General features: G+C 31.7%; 1 protein-coding gene, 1 non-coding gene and 1 pseudogene across 2 annotated transcripts; 2 read left to right on the forward strand and 1 right to left on the reverse strand.

Annotated features, from left to right (window-relative positions):
• The first annotated feature begins 4,618 nt into the window (after positions 1-4,618).
• LOC142636818 (uncharacterized) lies at positions 4,619-8,339 on the forward strand. Its single transcript, XM_075811117.1, has 2 exons — positions 4,619-5,964; positions 7,600-8,339. The coding sequence occupies exons 1-2, from the start codon at positions 5,252-5,254 to the stop codon at positions 7,817-7,819; spliced, it is 933 nt and encodes a 310-aa protein (XP_075667232.1). The 5' UTR covers positions 4,619-5,251; the 3' UTR covers positions 7,820-8,339.
• A 1,796-nt stretch (positions 8,340-10,135) lies between these two features.
• LOC142633661 (ubiquitin-NEDD8-like protein RUB2 pseudogene) lies at positions 10,136-10,654 on the reverse strand (annotated as a pseudogene).
• Positions 10,655-14,856: 4,202 nt separating this feature from the next.
• Positions 14,857-14,929, forward strand: TRNAE-CUC (transfer RNA glutamic acid (anticodon CUC)). The gene has a single exon. It is a non-coding gene; the product is annotated as a tRNA-Glu (tRNA).
• The last annotated feature ends 46 nt before the right edge of the window (positions 14,930-14,975 follow it).

The raw sequence follows: 14,975 nt of genomic DNA on the forward strand, positions 1-14,975 counted from the left end.
AAGAGATGTAGAACGCTAAATATATAGAATAATTTCTAAATATAGATAATTATCTAATAATATTTCTTTTTTTGTTGCAAGAACTCTGTGCAAATATGGAAGTTCAGAATATATCTGAGACTACCGTCAGAGATATTATAAATTTCATTATATAAAACTTATACACATGGCACATGACACTGATTCTACAATATAATTTAAATATTTTTATTATCTACATAATAAAAATAGATGTTACATGGGTTATAGTGATAGCTCAATTTTTTAATGGTATTTTTTTTAATAGTACCTCATGTATTTGATTTGAATACTAACTTGAACTTCACCTTCTGAACTATCTACCTATCTCAAAAATAAAAAATAAAGATGTTACATAAGGCAAACCAAACACATCTTACTAGTTGCATTCATAGATAAGGACCTCCAACTTCCCCTCTCAATTGTGTCCGCAATTCTTTATGGGGTTGAAAGTGTGTCCACACTACCATAAACATAGTAAATGAAAATACTTTTAACAGATCAACAAAAAAGCTAGCAGCTTATATATGGAACCATAATAAATATGATCATAACATAAAGTAAAAGTAGGACCACCTTCCTCCTAGTTTTACTAATATAGGTATATATATAAATTACGCCATTCCTTTACTTCTAATTCAAAGATTCTTCTTTTTACTTGGATGAGGATAAAGTGATTGGCACTTCATTCTTAGCTTTAATTGCTATAGGCTTAAGTGTGTAAGGAACAATTTTTGTAAAGTGAAAATCCAGGAAATGATATGGGTGGAAGTGGAATATATTCTTTATTTTCTTAGAAGAAAAGGTTTTATTATACTAATTAATATTAAATGTTTTGGGGGGCTCAAGAATTTTTGTATAATAATTCACATAGTTTGCTACTTTGCTCTTATCAATTTTACGTATTTTTCAAAGAAAAGGTATTATCATACTAATTAATATTAAATGTTTCAGGGCTCAAGAATTTTTGTAAAATAATTCACATAGCTCTTATCAATTTTAGTTGTCAAATATCACATGGATGTTTCTCATCCCCATCCCCTTCTCCTATATATATGTGTGTGTATTTCTCAAAAAAAAAAAAAAAAATCTCATGGATGTTAATAATTAAGGATTTATACAATAATAATTGAGCAATCATTCTTCGTCACATGAGCCAAAATAGCCCTCAAGTTTGAAGAATGATAGCAAATCTGCGTGTTGCATTTTTACTCATGAATATGTATATTTACTAATCCACCATTCAATGGTTATGCAGAGCAATATTAAACAATTGCTAGGGTCAATTTTTCATGCTACTTTGTATTCCTTTTTATTTTCTTGAGAAGCTCGTGGGAGATTAGTAGCTAATAAACAAAAGAGATTCATAGGAAGTAAAGCAATCAAATCAAATTGACTTGGATACTTGTTTTACCAATCAACTTGACTATTTTTCTTAACTTTCTTCTGTTACTTACGTTTTATTTATTTAGGTAAAAATATTTTTTAGAAAATGAGTCATTTTCTAAAAAATATTTTCAGTAAAACTATCTTATTTTCCTATATTTAGTAATTACTTTAAATGAATTGAAAATAAATCTTCTAACTTCCTTTATTTAACTTGTTGTGGGATATAATTTTTTTTCAAAAAAATTGAATGGAAAACAATCTCTAAAAATAAGTTATATTTTTTCTGTTAACCAAAAATAATTTTCTTTTGACTTAATTTTTTTTATACTACTAAACACTGGAAAATACAAAAAACCATTTTTATAGAAGGTTTTCTATAGAAACAAACAAAGCATTAGGGAAGTTTTATTTTATTTTTGGTGGACACCTTTCTATTACTAGAAATAAAGATTTTGTTGTCCATACAGTGCATACAAAAAAGGAAAAAGTTCTATATATGTGTATGTGGCTTTAAAAATAAAAAATAAAAAATCTGATGGTTATAATAAATAGAGTAAAGGTTTTAATTAGCACTGGGTTATAATCCCTAAGCATTTCTAAGTTTCACTAAAAAAATACTATTAAATTATATATATATATATATATATATATATATATATATATATATATATATATATATATATATATAGATAGAGAGAGAGATGGGTTCAAGTTACACCTAGTGTAAGAGTTACACTTTTTTTAAACCATTGAATTTAAGTAGATCTAACGGTCAAAAAAGACCCTCATTAATGCTAATATTATGATTATGATCACATTAATTATCCTTCATTTATTATATTTTATATTTACCTCTAAACCAAAAAAAAGCATTAAAGTCTGACTCTCTCTAGGCTACCATAGCCACAAAAATCAAGAAGCTGCCTGGTGGTTCTGCACGAGCTTTCCTAGTCCCAGAACCATCCTCGACAATGATCTTGCTCTCACATGTTTCTGTTGAAGGAATACGAAGAAAGGCTTGGCTTGTGGACTTGAAATTCCATGACAAGACGTTATGGATTTGAGTCAAATTGCCTGTGGAAGCTGAAAATCCTATGAACATGTATTCATTGAGAAAGAACATATATTCATTGAGAAACGGTGAGAGATCAAGTTGCTCAGAGAAGATTGGTTTTGTTGGGTAATCTTCATCTTTTGATCCTAAATGAATGTCCATCCAACGACGTGGACCATTGTAGGTGATCCAAGCTCGATGAACCAAACCATCGTTTAGGACAATACCAACATCGGACACATTGATTATCATCATAGATTGTATTACTGTCCTTGGATGAGAAAAATACAAAGTTATGTTAAAGATAATGAAGTAGACCCTAACTGATGAGGAATCTTTTGGGGTCATGATTGGGGTCCTTTCATGCGCTTGGATTAATGGTCTTGTGGTATAGGATCTCCAAGTTGGCTTTGTTGTAATTTTCCTTCTTCTGCCGGCAATCTATCCAAGGAGGTGGAACAACAGTGGAGGAGAGAGAGAGAGACAAATATAACACTTTTTTTTGGGTTTAGAGATAAATATAAAATATAATAAATGAAAGATAATTAATATAATCATAATCAGAATATTAGCATTAATGAGGGTCTTTTTTGACCGTTAGATTTACTTAAATCCAATGGTTTAAAAAAGGTGTAACTCTTTAGAGTTTAACCATGTATAACTTGAACCTATCTCATATATATATATATATATATATATATATATATATATATATATATGTATCTATGTATAATAGATTAATGTGATTCAAGTTAGATCTTATGCTTTTGTTATGTCTACCACTAAGATGGTCACCACTAAAGAGTTGAAAGGGGGAGAAGTAGTTGATATAGCAGTAGGTGATTCTAACTAAACTTATAAAAAAAGAAAAAAAGATATTTACTTATATGAATTTATCAAAACAAGAAATATTTATTGTAAATTTAATACTTTTTTTTTTCTTGGGTGAGTATAAATTTAAGAATGTGAATGTATTAACTACGATAGATACAAGAATTATAGAAAAGTTTGATTTATTCTAATCCTACGCATGAATACATATAATCAAGAGTTTTCTATCTTTTTTTTTTATTTTTTTATTTTTATATAAGATAGAATTTATACTCTAGCCTAATCTAAGTGTATATGTGTATGTAAAAAAAAAAGAGTTATCTATCTTCCAATGAGCATTCATAGTAAGAAAACTAAAAATATAACTTTTAGCAATTCAAAATGGTACTTCATCTATTTTAACACTTCAATTTATAATACACCTAACATCAAAAGTTTTATTTTAACATTCAATGCGTTAACCTTCTCAAAAAAAAAAAAAAAAATCAATGCATTAAAATAATATAAATAACATAATAAATAACAATCACAATCATCAACACATTAAAATACTATTTTTTTAACACCACATATTAAAATACTATTTTTGTTTTTGAGTTTTAAAATTAGGACAAAATTTAGGTACAATACCTTAACTGTTATTCTTTAAGTTTTTCTTATAAGATTCAGTCATATAGCTACTTAACTAAAAAATTTACTTTCATCTTATGAGAAAAAATCCATATTACAAAATTTTAAAAGGAAAACTTAAGGAATAAAACTTAAGTATTGTACTTAAGTCTTGCTCTTAAAATTAATACTAATACTTTGCTGTAGGACTACTTTTAAGATTATTGGTTACTAAATTGACTTTTTAGTCAGTTTAGCAAATTTATTGCAAGTGCTCTATAGAAAAGAAAAAAACAAAGAGTTATCTATTTACTACTTTTTATTTTTATTTTTAGTTAATAGTAATACTTATTAGATTATACATGAAAATAGTATCTACTACTTAAATACTTATCTTATCAGATTATCAAAAAATACTTTTCTTATCAATTAACTCATATAAAAGAGGAAAAACGGCAAATGTTTATTAATTTCATGAAAACCCTGGCAATCACATGGCAAATTGGCACTTAGCCTCATCGGACAGAAACCCACCGCCAACAAAAATCCACTAGTTAGAGTTTACCTTAACCTTTTCAAAAAAACGTTATCTCCAAAATCTCAAACGAAATTATTGAAACAAAACCATACATAAATGTCCAAAAGTAAATGCGCGTTACAGTACAGTACTGTTATGGTGGTATTAATGATTCCGTGCTATTCCCATTCCGAACAGCAAAAATCATAGTGACGTGTCCAATCAAATTCATTCCCTTTCGTCACTTCTCACTTTTTCATTTTATCACTCAAAAGCTCTGCTTTTCTTTTTTCTCTCTTTACAATTTCTCAGCTCACCGAATCTCTCTCCCTCACACTCTTTCTCTTTTTTATTTATAAATATATCCCACAAATTAGAAACTTCACGAACTCATAGATAAATGAATTTACTATACAGTTGTTGGTGCAGTTGATCTTTCAACTTCTTTTATTACTTACAGATTTGATAAAGGGGAGTGAACCCATTTGTTGGATGCTGATTGGAGCTGTTTTATTTTTTTTATTTTTTTATGATAATCTACGATCTAAAGGTTTGGTATTAATCAGATTTCGATTTGGGTATTATTAGTTTTTTTCTTTTGTGTGGAGATTATATGATATGTGTTTATGTGCTTGACATGAAGTGGCTGATTAAAACATTAGGATCGGATTCGACACGTTGTTTATGTTGTTTTTGTTTGAAGAAATTCATGTTGGTTATGTAAAAGGGTGCAATATATAAAATTTTTATACACAAATATTATTGCTGGGGTTGTTTTTGTAAGAAAGTTTTGGAATTTTGATGTATTGGGGGGAGAAAGTTTTTGTTTAGTAATGGATCAGGAGGAGGGTAAGGTACCGGGTCGGTTTGATCCGGGGACGAGTGTGAAGAATCCGAGAAGTTTGGGTAATGGGGTGGTGTCTGAGGCCGTGAATTTGTTGAATTCAGAAGAGAGGGATACTGTGTGTGGTAGTAATGAAAATAAGGGTTTGGAAGTATTGGGTGGTGATTTGGGATTGAGTGAGGTACAAATAAAAGGGCATGAGCAAGTGCTCAATCTGGAGGTGATTGATCGTGGCGGTGGCAGTGAGGTACTCAGTCGAGTTGATCAAGTGACGAGTGAGACATTGAGCAATTCGGTTGGTGGGGCTGTGTCTGAGACTGTAGTTGTTATTAATTCAGATGAGGCTCTGCGTGTTAGTAGAGATGAAAAGGGATCCGGAGCAAAAAGTAATGAATTGGGGTCGAGTGAGGCATCCACTAAAGAGGTGAAGAAAAGGGTGTTTGAATTGGAGAAGAGTTCGTGTGTAATTGATGTGAAGTGTGGCAGTGGTAAAGGGTTTGTCGAGAATTGGGATGGGGAAAGGGTTTGTAGGATTTGCCATTTGAGTTCTGAGCAATCATCAGATGCAACGACATCAGTCACTGATAATGCTACTATTGGTACTATGGAGGATTTAATTCAGCTTGGTTGTGGGTGTAAAGATGAGCTAGGCATTGCACATAACCAGTGTGCTGAGGCATGGTTTAAGCTAAGAGGGAACAGGTAATTTTTTATTGTTTTTGTTAATGTTGAAGATTGGAATATATACTGTCGAATTATAAGAGTTTTCCTTAATAAGTGATAAAGTTTTATAAGAAAGAAAGAAGAGTTTTAAAAAAAGTTCCATGATGATTATAATACTTCTTGTCAATAAATTACAACTGACAATTCAAATGAGCAATCAAATCCAAGAAAGAATTACATTGCAGGAGGGTTAATCTTTAGCTTCTTAATCTTGATTTCAATTTTTTTTCTCTCTGCTGAATTTGGAATTCAAGTAAGATCCATAGAGGCATAGACAGCCACCATAGTTATGAGGAAGAAGGTGGTAATCTCAAGCTTTCTATACTCACGCTCACAATACATGAACTTTTTTCCTTGTTTTCATCAGGATACTAAATATATAGTATTGGACTGCGTCATTTCAACCATCTCATTGAATATTAATAATTTGTTAGCAAGCAGTGAATAATATAAGAGCATTTTAGGCTTAAGCTGAAGCTTGGTTCTTTGAGTTTCTTGGCCTTCTTTTCATTCAAGATTCAGTTCCTCACTCTCTTGGAGTTTATTTATGCTCTTAGTCTTAGACGTTGAGTTTTGATTTCTGTTATTATTCTTTTTCCTTTCTTTTGCGTGGGGCTTTTCTTGTTCACTAACTGTTGAGCTGGGGCTTGGCCTATTAAAGTAATTTCTTATTTATAAAAGAAGCAAATGAGTTTTGTCACAGCTTCATCAGTCATCACATCAAAGTCATGGTTACATAATCAATAGAATTCACTGTTGTAGATGGATTGTGATTCTATATTGTACAGTTTTTATTTACTTATGTTGGATACAAAAGCACCATGCCACAATACAGACACATTTTATTTTTATCTTAAGTTTTATGCCTATTTGTTATCCTATCATGGATAAAAGGGCCATTATCTTACTATTACTCAATTTTACAATAGGCCTGTCTCTAATCTACATCAGGGGCTTTAAATCTCGTCTCAACTTATATAAGAGGTCACTTGGAAGGCTACCAGATCTCATTAATCCACTGCTTCCCCTACTGTTTAGTTATTCTTTTTGACCTTATATAGTGAGTGTGTATTCTGAAAGGAGTTCAAATTGTGTGTATGTGCATAAATATAATCATTTTTCAACTCCTCAATCACATTTTGCAAATATGCATTCTCGGTTGAAGTGCTATTGTGCGTGCTTCAAGCAGATTTGTTCTCATACCATTCTCACAAAAAATGCATTGCACCTTTAATGTGCACTGTTCTATTTGGTGTTTGATAAGTTTTTACATATGGCAATAACCGATGGTAATTTTGATCCCAAGATGGTAAAAATTGGCATGCAGAAGATACTTGTCTAATATGGTAACCTATAATGTCAAACTTCAAGTACATTTAGGTGCATAAAAGGGGGCCATTATTATGAAATGGATAGTGGGGAAAATTGTTTTCTGAAGACTGTGAACTTGCAAGCTCCTGAGTTTTAAGGTAGTTCTATGGGTGAATGGTGTATCCTGAGATTAGTATAAAGTCCCAGCCCTAAAAAGAATTCTTGTCAAAGTGCTTTTGAACAAGTTCCTAGTATCAGGATTCACAATTTATGTAGATAACTTTCTTTCTTTCGTTTGTGCAGATTGTGTGAAATTTGTGGGGAGATTGCCAAAAATATTACTGGTATTGGGGATAATGGATTTATGGAGGAATGGAATGAAAGTAGATATACAAGTGTCAGCAGTAACCCCTCAGACAGGGGTGGAGGATGTTGGCGGGGACAGCCATTTTGTAATTTCTTGATGGCATGCCTGGTAATAGCTTTTGTACTTCCATGGTTTTTTCGTGTAAATATGTTCTAGTATATGGGTTTGAATAAAAGTAAGAGGTTCTTCCTGTGCATCATCATGTGGATTCTGGCATACTTTTGGTATGACATATAGCCTTAAGCTTTAATAGGACCATGCTCTAAAAGACATGCTCTGCGAATATAGTAGGGTCCTTCATATAAAGGCCCTGAAGTTTTGAGGCATCAAATTACAAAAGTTACAACATTTACAAGCAGCAGATTGTGAATTCCTTATTGCTTTGCCGTTAGTGTAGCAGGTAATGTGCCGGGAATTAATTCTTCATTATTTCTTCCACCAAAAGTATTGGATTTTGCCATAAATTTCATGTTTGAAGGCTCGAAAATTGTTTAGGCCGCTATTTTGCCAGTATTTCTTCCATCACTATTTTTATTTTTTTTCAGTTTTCAGTGTTCTATTCATTGCAGCTCCATTTGACATGTTATCATGTTTGGAGAGCCTCCATTGTATACATAAAAGTTACGACTTTTTTAGATCATACTTGCAATAAAAAGCAGTGATTTTTTGGTCTGCATATATCCTCTCCATTGTTCTGGACTTAATTCTGATATAGTAATTGATTATTCAGTTTTACCTAGCAGTAGTGTGAGTGAGAAATTTGTTAATAAGCACTAATAAGCTCTAACTCAAATGAAATTTTCTCCCTTCTTAAAGAATGAGATGGAAGGTGAGGTCTTTTGAAGGCAAAACCAACTGGATGTGCACATAACTTATCAACTAAAAAAAAAATTGTTGAAAAGCTAAAGGGAATGGCATTTTCATGAAAGTACCTATTTTAGGTGCAAAGATTAAGTTAGATTCGCTTTGATTCTGACATGATGAGTGAGAAATTTGTTAATAAGCTCTAACTCAAATGAAATTTTCTCCCTTCTTAAAGAATGAGATGGAAGGTGAGGTCTTTTGAAGGCAAAACCATCTGGATGTGCACATAACTTATCAATTAAAAAAAAAAAATTGTTGAAAAGCTGAAGGGAATGGCATTTTCATGAAAGTACATATTTTAGGTGCAAAGATCAAGTTAGATTTGCTTTGATTCTGACATGATGAGTGAGAAATTTGTTAATAAGCTCTAACTCAAATGACATTTTCTCCCTTCTTAAAGAATGAGATGGAAGGTGAGGTCTTTTGAAGGCAAAACCATCTGGATGTGATCATACCTTATCAATTAAAAAAAAAAATTTGTTGAAAAGCTAAAGGGAATGGCATTTTCATGAAAGTGCATATTTTAGGTGCAAAGATCAAGTTAGATTCGGTTTGATTCTGACATGACAATTGAATTAATATAGATTTTTTGAGTTCTGGTACTGTTAGATTGTTAAATGTAACTTTCAAGAGTCATGTACATATATGTTTGGTGCAAAGACAAATGTTGCATCTGTTTGTTCTGGCATGGTTCTTGAATTAATGTATATTGTCAGTTACTGTTTTTAGTATTAGATTGCCAAATGTGTAACTTTCGGGAGTCATGTTATACGTATTTGATCTATTCATGACACAGAAAGTTGATCCTTAAAAGTCTGATTATAACTAAACCAGTATTTTTGATACCCCAATTTTATCTTCTTCTTTCTTCTTTTATTCAATTGTTATAAAAAGTGGGAAGCGGGGCTTCAAGCCTTGATTCTCCTTGTAAAAGAGACCAAGAAATGTCATTGAATTATAAGGTTCTTGGCCATATTGGAAACGGGACAGGTCAGCTTTGGGTTGGGTTAAAGGTATTTGTCCTCTCTAATGAGGTGGCTTAAAAATTAATGAGGTAGAGATAAAACAGAAAGAGGAGGGACAATTGTGAGTGTTAAAAGAGAGAGAACAAGTGTTAGTCACCTAATATGTGGTTAATATGTTGATAACAAGGAAAGAAATCACACAATTTATTATCTAGAACTACAAATTCACTTGCAAGAAAGAAAGAGAGGAAAACAAAAATATTTGAGGAACAATAAGAAACTATCTAATTAGATTTGCAAATGCATGCACCATCACCTGCTTGTACTTCAATTCCTACCATCCAAATATAAATTTTGGATTCTTCAAATAAGGTAATGGTCATTATGTAACTGTAAAGAAGATGTACTGGTAAAAAATATTATTCAAAATTCTAATAATTTTATTTTGCTTCACTAGCATATAGTAAGTAGTACTACAAATCACCAGCCTGGCAACCTAACTCTCTGAAGAAAAGGTTTCTCAAAAAAAAAAAAAAAAAAAAAATTTAAAGAATAGAAACAAATTGAATACTATTAAACTCTCTAATGAAAATAATAATAATAATGTTGCCATGCCATTCCTAAGAAAGATAGAAAACTACTTTCAGAAACGACCACCCCTCAATGCAAGCACAAGATGAAGCACAGAGCCACCCTCGATTTTGTAGTCTCGAACTGTTTTCTCGTCTGCAATCTGCTTGCCTCCATAAATAAGCCTTTGCTGCATGGGAGGAATCCCTTCTTTTTCCTGAACACGTTCCTTGATCCTTTCTATGGTATCATTTGGCTCAACGTCGAGTTCAAGCTCTTTTCCTGTAAGAGTTTTCACCAGGATCCTTGTTCCTCCTGCAAGCCCTAAAACCGCATTGATCTGATTGTAGTCTTGGATGTTATAATCAGCAAGAGTATGACCATCTCTTAAAGCTGTACTGCCTTGAAAAATCAGGCAGAGTTTTTCAAGAGTGACACCTTCTTTTTCTTGAATCATGGCCCTGATGTTTTCAATGGTTTCTGTGCTCTCAAACTCTAGAAGGCTATTCTCCCCCTTAAGGTTTCTCAAAAAAATCTGCATCTTCTTCTTCCTAGAGACTGAGAAAACTTTTAGAAAAATATGAGGTTTTGATCGTTTATATAAGGCTGAATCTATGTACTACATATAGTAGGAGTAGGAATTCGTTTCCGTGTGTAGTTGTGTTGTGTGTTACTAGTCTTTGTAATCAAGAGTCAAGTGGACCTTGGACAAAACTTTTCCCAAATTGGATAGGAATGGCAAAATTCGTGTTTGTAGGTGCTCACGGGCTGTGGTCACTATGGAAAAATATTTATTGATAACCTTTTTTTAAGAATCTAATTAGTATTATCATTTGATGTGAAGCTTGAAATTTTATTAAGCATTTAAGCACTAGCAAAATGAATTACATGTTGGGCAAGAGTTGCCTCAATATATGTAATCTTCCGTTCAAATTTCATAACTCGAAATGCCTTTAGTGTTGTAAGTTAAGATGAAAGTTGTCTTATAAAAAAACTGAAATGATGTTTCTTCAATAACCTAAAGCAACTTGGCGGTTTAATGAGTAATGAGTACATAAAAGTTGTTTAATTTGCAGTGGCGGTTTTAGGAATTTTTTTTAAGGTGTTCCTTAAGAAACATAATTTTTTCTAGTAGCAACTCTAAGAATTTTTCTCAAATGTATTGTTAATTAGCTGTTTCATTAATTTGTTTATCTTTTATAAACTATAATTTGTTATATTGTTGTTTCATTAATTATAAAATTATTAATTTTTGTTTAGCCTAACATAATTTAATTTGTTTGTCTTTTATAATGTATTGGTTAATTAAATTATTAATTATTGTTTATTAGTTGCTTTTTCCAATTAATTATTGGTTAGTTAATATCCCAAACAAACAAAATTAATTAGTTCAACTAATTACTATGGTTGTTTGATACTTGGAATATCACACTATTACTTAACCAAAAAAAAAAGTCAATAAATTGTGCAGCACAAAAATATACAGGCCCTATAGCTTAAGTCCAAGTCTAAAAAAGAGTGATTTATTACAAGCCTCATGCTTGATGCCCCCAATCACAAGAGCCAGCTGCCAATCAGAAAATTTTACAATCACAAATCACAATACACATTACACTAAAAGACATTAATATCTCACCAACACCAACACCAACACCAACACCAACACCAACACCAACGGATAAGATAAAGCCAAATTCAAAAAGTCAAAAAACAGGCAAAAATATATATATATATATATATATATATATATATATATATATATATATTAATAAAGCTAAAGATTCAGCTAGCCAATGAGCCAATCACAGACTCATAGTTCGAGAGAGAGAGAGAGAGAGAGAGAGAGAGAGAGAGAGAGAGAGAGAGAGAGAGAGAGAGAGCATGAGTTTGTTTTGGTTCTCCCTACGGAGCTACTTTAGGCAATGCATTTAGATTAGGATTTTTTAATTTTCAACTCATGTACGTCCTTTTTATAACCTCCTTTTTTTTTTTTTGTTGAGGTATAACATAATTTTTTGTTTGCTTTCAGAAAATCAACAAATGCAGAAAACTAGAGAAGTTGTTTTTCGAACTCCACTTGTTAAGTTGGCCAATATTCCTTTTTTCCCCCGTAATCTTTTTAGGAGGGCCATTGAATTAGCTCAACTATTTTGGAAGGGGAACAATTCAAATTTGTGAATGTTTAAATTATGATATATATACCAATGTCCACAACTGAAGTTTCGACGATTATTAATGTTCTATCTTGATGGAATGATGGAAAATACAGAGAATACAAAATGTACGAAGGATAAAAAAAGAAAAGAAAAGAGAGGAACAAGAAAATATCATTTTTTATATTGTGTTAGGTAGAAGGAATGATGATATGAGATTCTTTTATGTTAAAATTTTTCACGAAGATCCTTGTTCCTCATGCAAGCCTTAAAACAGAATTGATCTAATTGTAGTCTCGAATGTTATAGTCATCAAGAGTATGACCATCTTCTAAAGTTGTTATGTATTGAAATATCAGCCAGACATTTTCAAGAGTGATACCTTCATTTTCTTGAATCATGGCCCTAATGTTGTCAATAGTTGCTCCCAAACTCGAGAAGGCTATTCTCCCTCTCTTGAGCGACTCCATAATTTTAAAACCTAGACTATTCAAAGAACTATAAAAAGAAGGGGTTCAAGATTTTTGAGATTGGACAGGGGTTTGACGAATGTTGGACCATGATAATGTCATAATTAATTTAATAATTAATTAAATACAAATAAATATATTTAATTTATCAATATTAGAAAATTTTACTAAAAAATATCTAAAAAATTTAAACAACTTTCATATAAATTTTCATGATTTTATAAGGCTAGTATAAAATAATAAATCTTACATAATAATTAAATTTTTTTAGTAATAAATAAAGCAGAAATCATTTTAATCTAAAATAAAATATCATTTTTTAAATTTATCAATAGCACACATGCAAAAGCACACTTTTAAAAATATAAAAGAAATTTAGCAAAGAAATCTTTTTTTAGTTATATGTATACATTGAGAGGAGTTGAAATAGTAAAAGAAAAATATAATTTAATGCCTTAAAGTTACGATAAAGATAATAATAGTTGTGAATTAGTCACAGCTGAGCCAATTGATTTGTTGGTCAAAGACATAGACCAAGATATTGAGGTTAGAGGCATCTTCAATTCATATGATTCTCTGACAATAATATTAAGGTTGAAATGCAATTCGCAAAATTTAAATTTAACTAAAATTCATTTCAATTCTTTAATTTTTTTTCGTTCAATTGAATTTTCTAAGTTTCAAATTCATTCAATTTAAGTATCATGTTCAACTTTGTTAAACATTTATGTAATCTTAGGATCACAATTTCCATTTATAATTCGATGACTCTCCAAAATTACTTTTTCATCATACATGTCTATACACCATCGCACATTTAGGAAGAATTAAAGCCAATAATCAGTCACTACTTTCTCCAAAAAAAAAAAAAAAAAAAATTAGTCACTAATAGGGCTGTCCAACCCATCTACCAAATTGACCCACTAGCCCAGACCGACTAGACCAACTTTTATTTCAGGTGAATAAAGAAAAGTCTCATTGTGGAGGGCTAACCTCCAGTCTTTTACTCCAAGGTCAAAGACAAGGGTTTTATCATATAAAGGAAGAAAGGGCCGCCTCACCTGACTTGACAAACTTGACAAGCACAAATGGAAATTGTGCCTGTTGTTGACAGTCGTAACCATTATATTGGATTGTATTTAGAACCAAAATTATGTATTTTTTCTTCTTTCTATAGGCACTTTTATAGTTTATTTCTTCTTCTTTTTTTTTTTTTGTAAATTTTATTTTGAGGCTTTTGTTAATTTTTTCCTTTAACATAAATTAAAGTATGTTATATATCCACAACTGATCTCCACCATGAGACTCGTAATTGAGGTATGCTAAGAATCTCAGTCTCCTTTAGTCTCAGTTCTCATATTGCAAATCCAAATCAACCCAAACAAAAGAAATCTTTAATCCGACAACAATCACGCAAAAAATGATTATATAAACCAATAAAACAAAATCATTTTGAACAAGGAATCCAAGCTTACAAGTTACAACTAAGAAGGTGAAATACACCAAAGGATAATACACATGAGAGCGTTATAGTAGAAAACAAACCGCAATGCAAGAGACAGGAAACCAACCACTATTGGCAAAATTCTGATACCATAATACAAATTGCTCGATCTGAGGCTTGTGATAATTGGTGGCGGGTCTCGATGTCCAGAATCTAATTTTTGTGGGTATGTTGGAGGGTTTTGGATTCAAAATCCGATTTCAACTGACCCAACCGATATCCACCACCAATAGCCTCCATTCTTTGTTGTATGAAGAGATCTACAGTCAGATCTCGATAGATTTGGCGAGATCTTGTGTAGATCCGATGAGATCACGTTAAGATCTCTCTAGATCTAAATAATTTCAGTCACATATGATTGAATTTCGATCGTTTCTGGTAGAATACCGACTAGATCTCCTCCTCCTTGACTCCAACAAAAACTTGATACATATCTAACCAGTCCAACTCGACTCCTTCATCAATTGGCAGTGGATTTGAAAAAAGTTCACTTGATTTGGTTAGGTTGGTTGTGGGTTGGGCATAAAATTGACTCAAAATGACCCGTGGACACCCTTAGACAAACTTACCATGCACAGCAACCTAGGCCATAGCAATTGGGCCAATATTGGCAGAAGGTGCATGTATTGGGTTTATAAATTATATTCCAGTAATTGTCCCTCAATAATCCGTTGTAGTCTAGTTGGTTAGGATGCCCGGCTCTCACCCGGGTGACCCGGGTTCAAGTCCCGGCAACGGAAATTTGCTTTTTTTATTATGTAAAATTAAGGGGTAATATCGTAATTT

Source organism: Castanea sativa, chromosome 5 (genome assembly GCF_040712315.1).
Source record: "Castanea sativa cultivar Marrone di Chiusa Pesio chromosome 5, ASM4071231v1".
In the NCBI taxonomy this organism is placed as follows: Eukaryota; Viridiplantae; Streptophyta; class Magnoliopsida; order Fagales; family Fagaceae; genus Castanea; species Castanea sativa.

Excerpts from the sequence above, each read along its gene's own strand:
- LOC142636818 (XM_075811117.1), top strand. The coding sequence starts at position 5,252 with ATGGATCAGGAGGAGGGTAAGGTACCGGGTCGGTTTGATCCGGGGACG. Across the intron at positions 5,965-7,599 it reads TTTAAGCTAAGAGGGAACAG|ATTGTGTGAAATTTGTGGGG; the intron begins GTAATTTTTTAT and ends TCGTTTGTGCAG.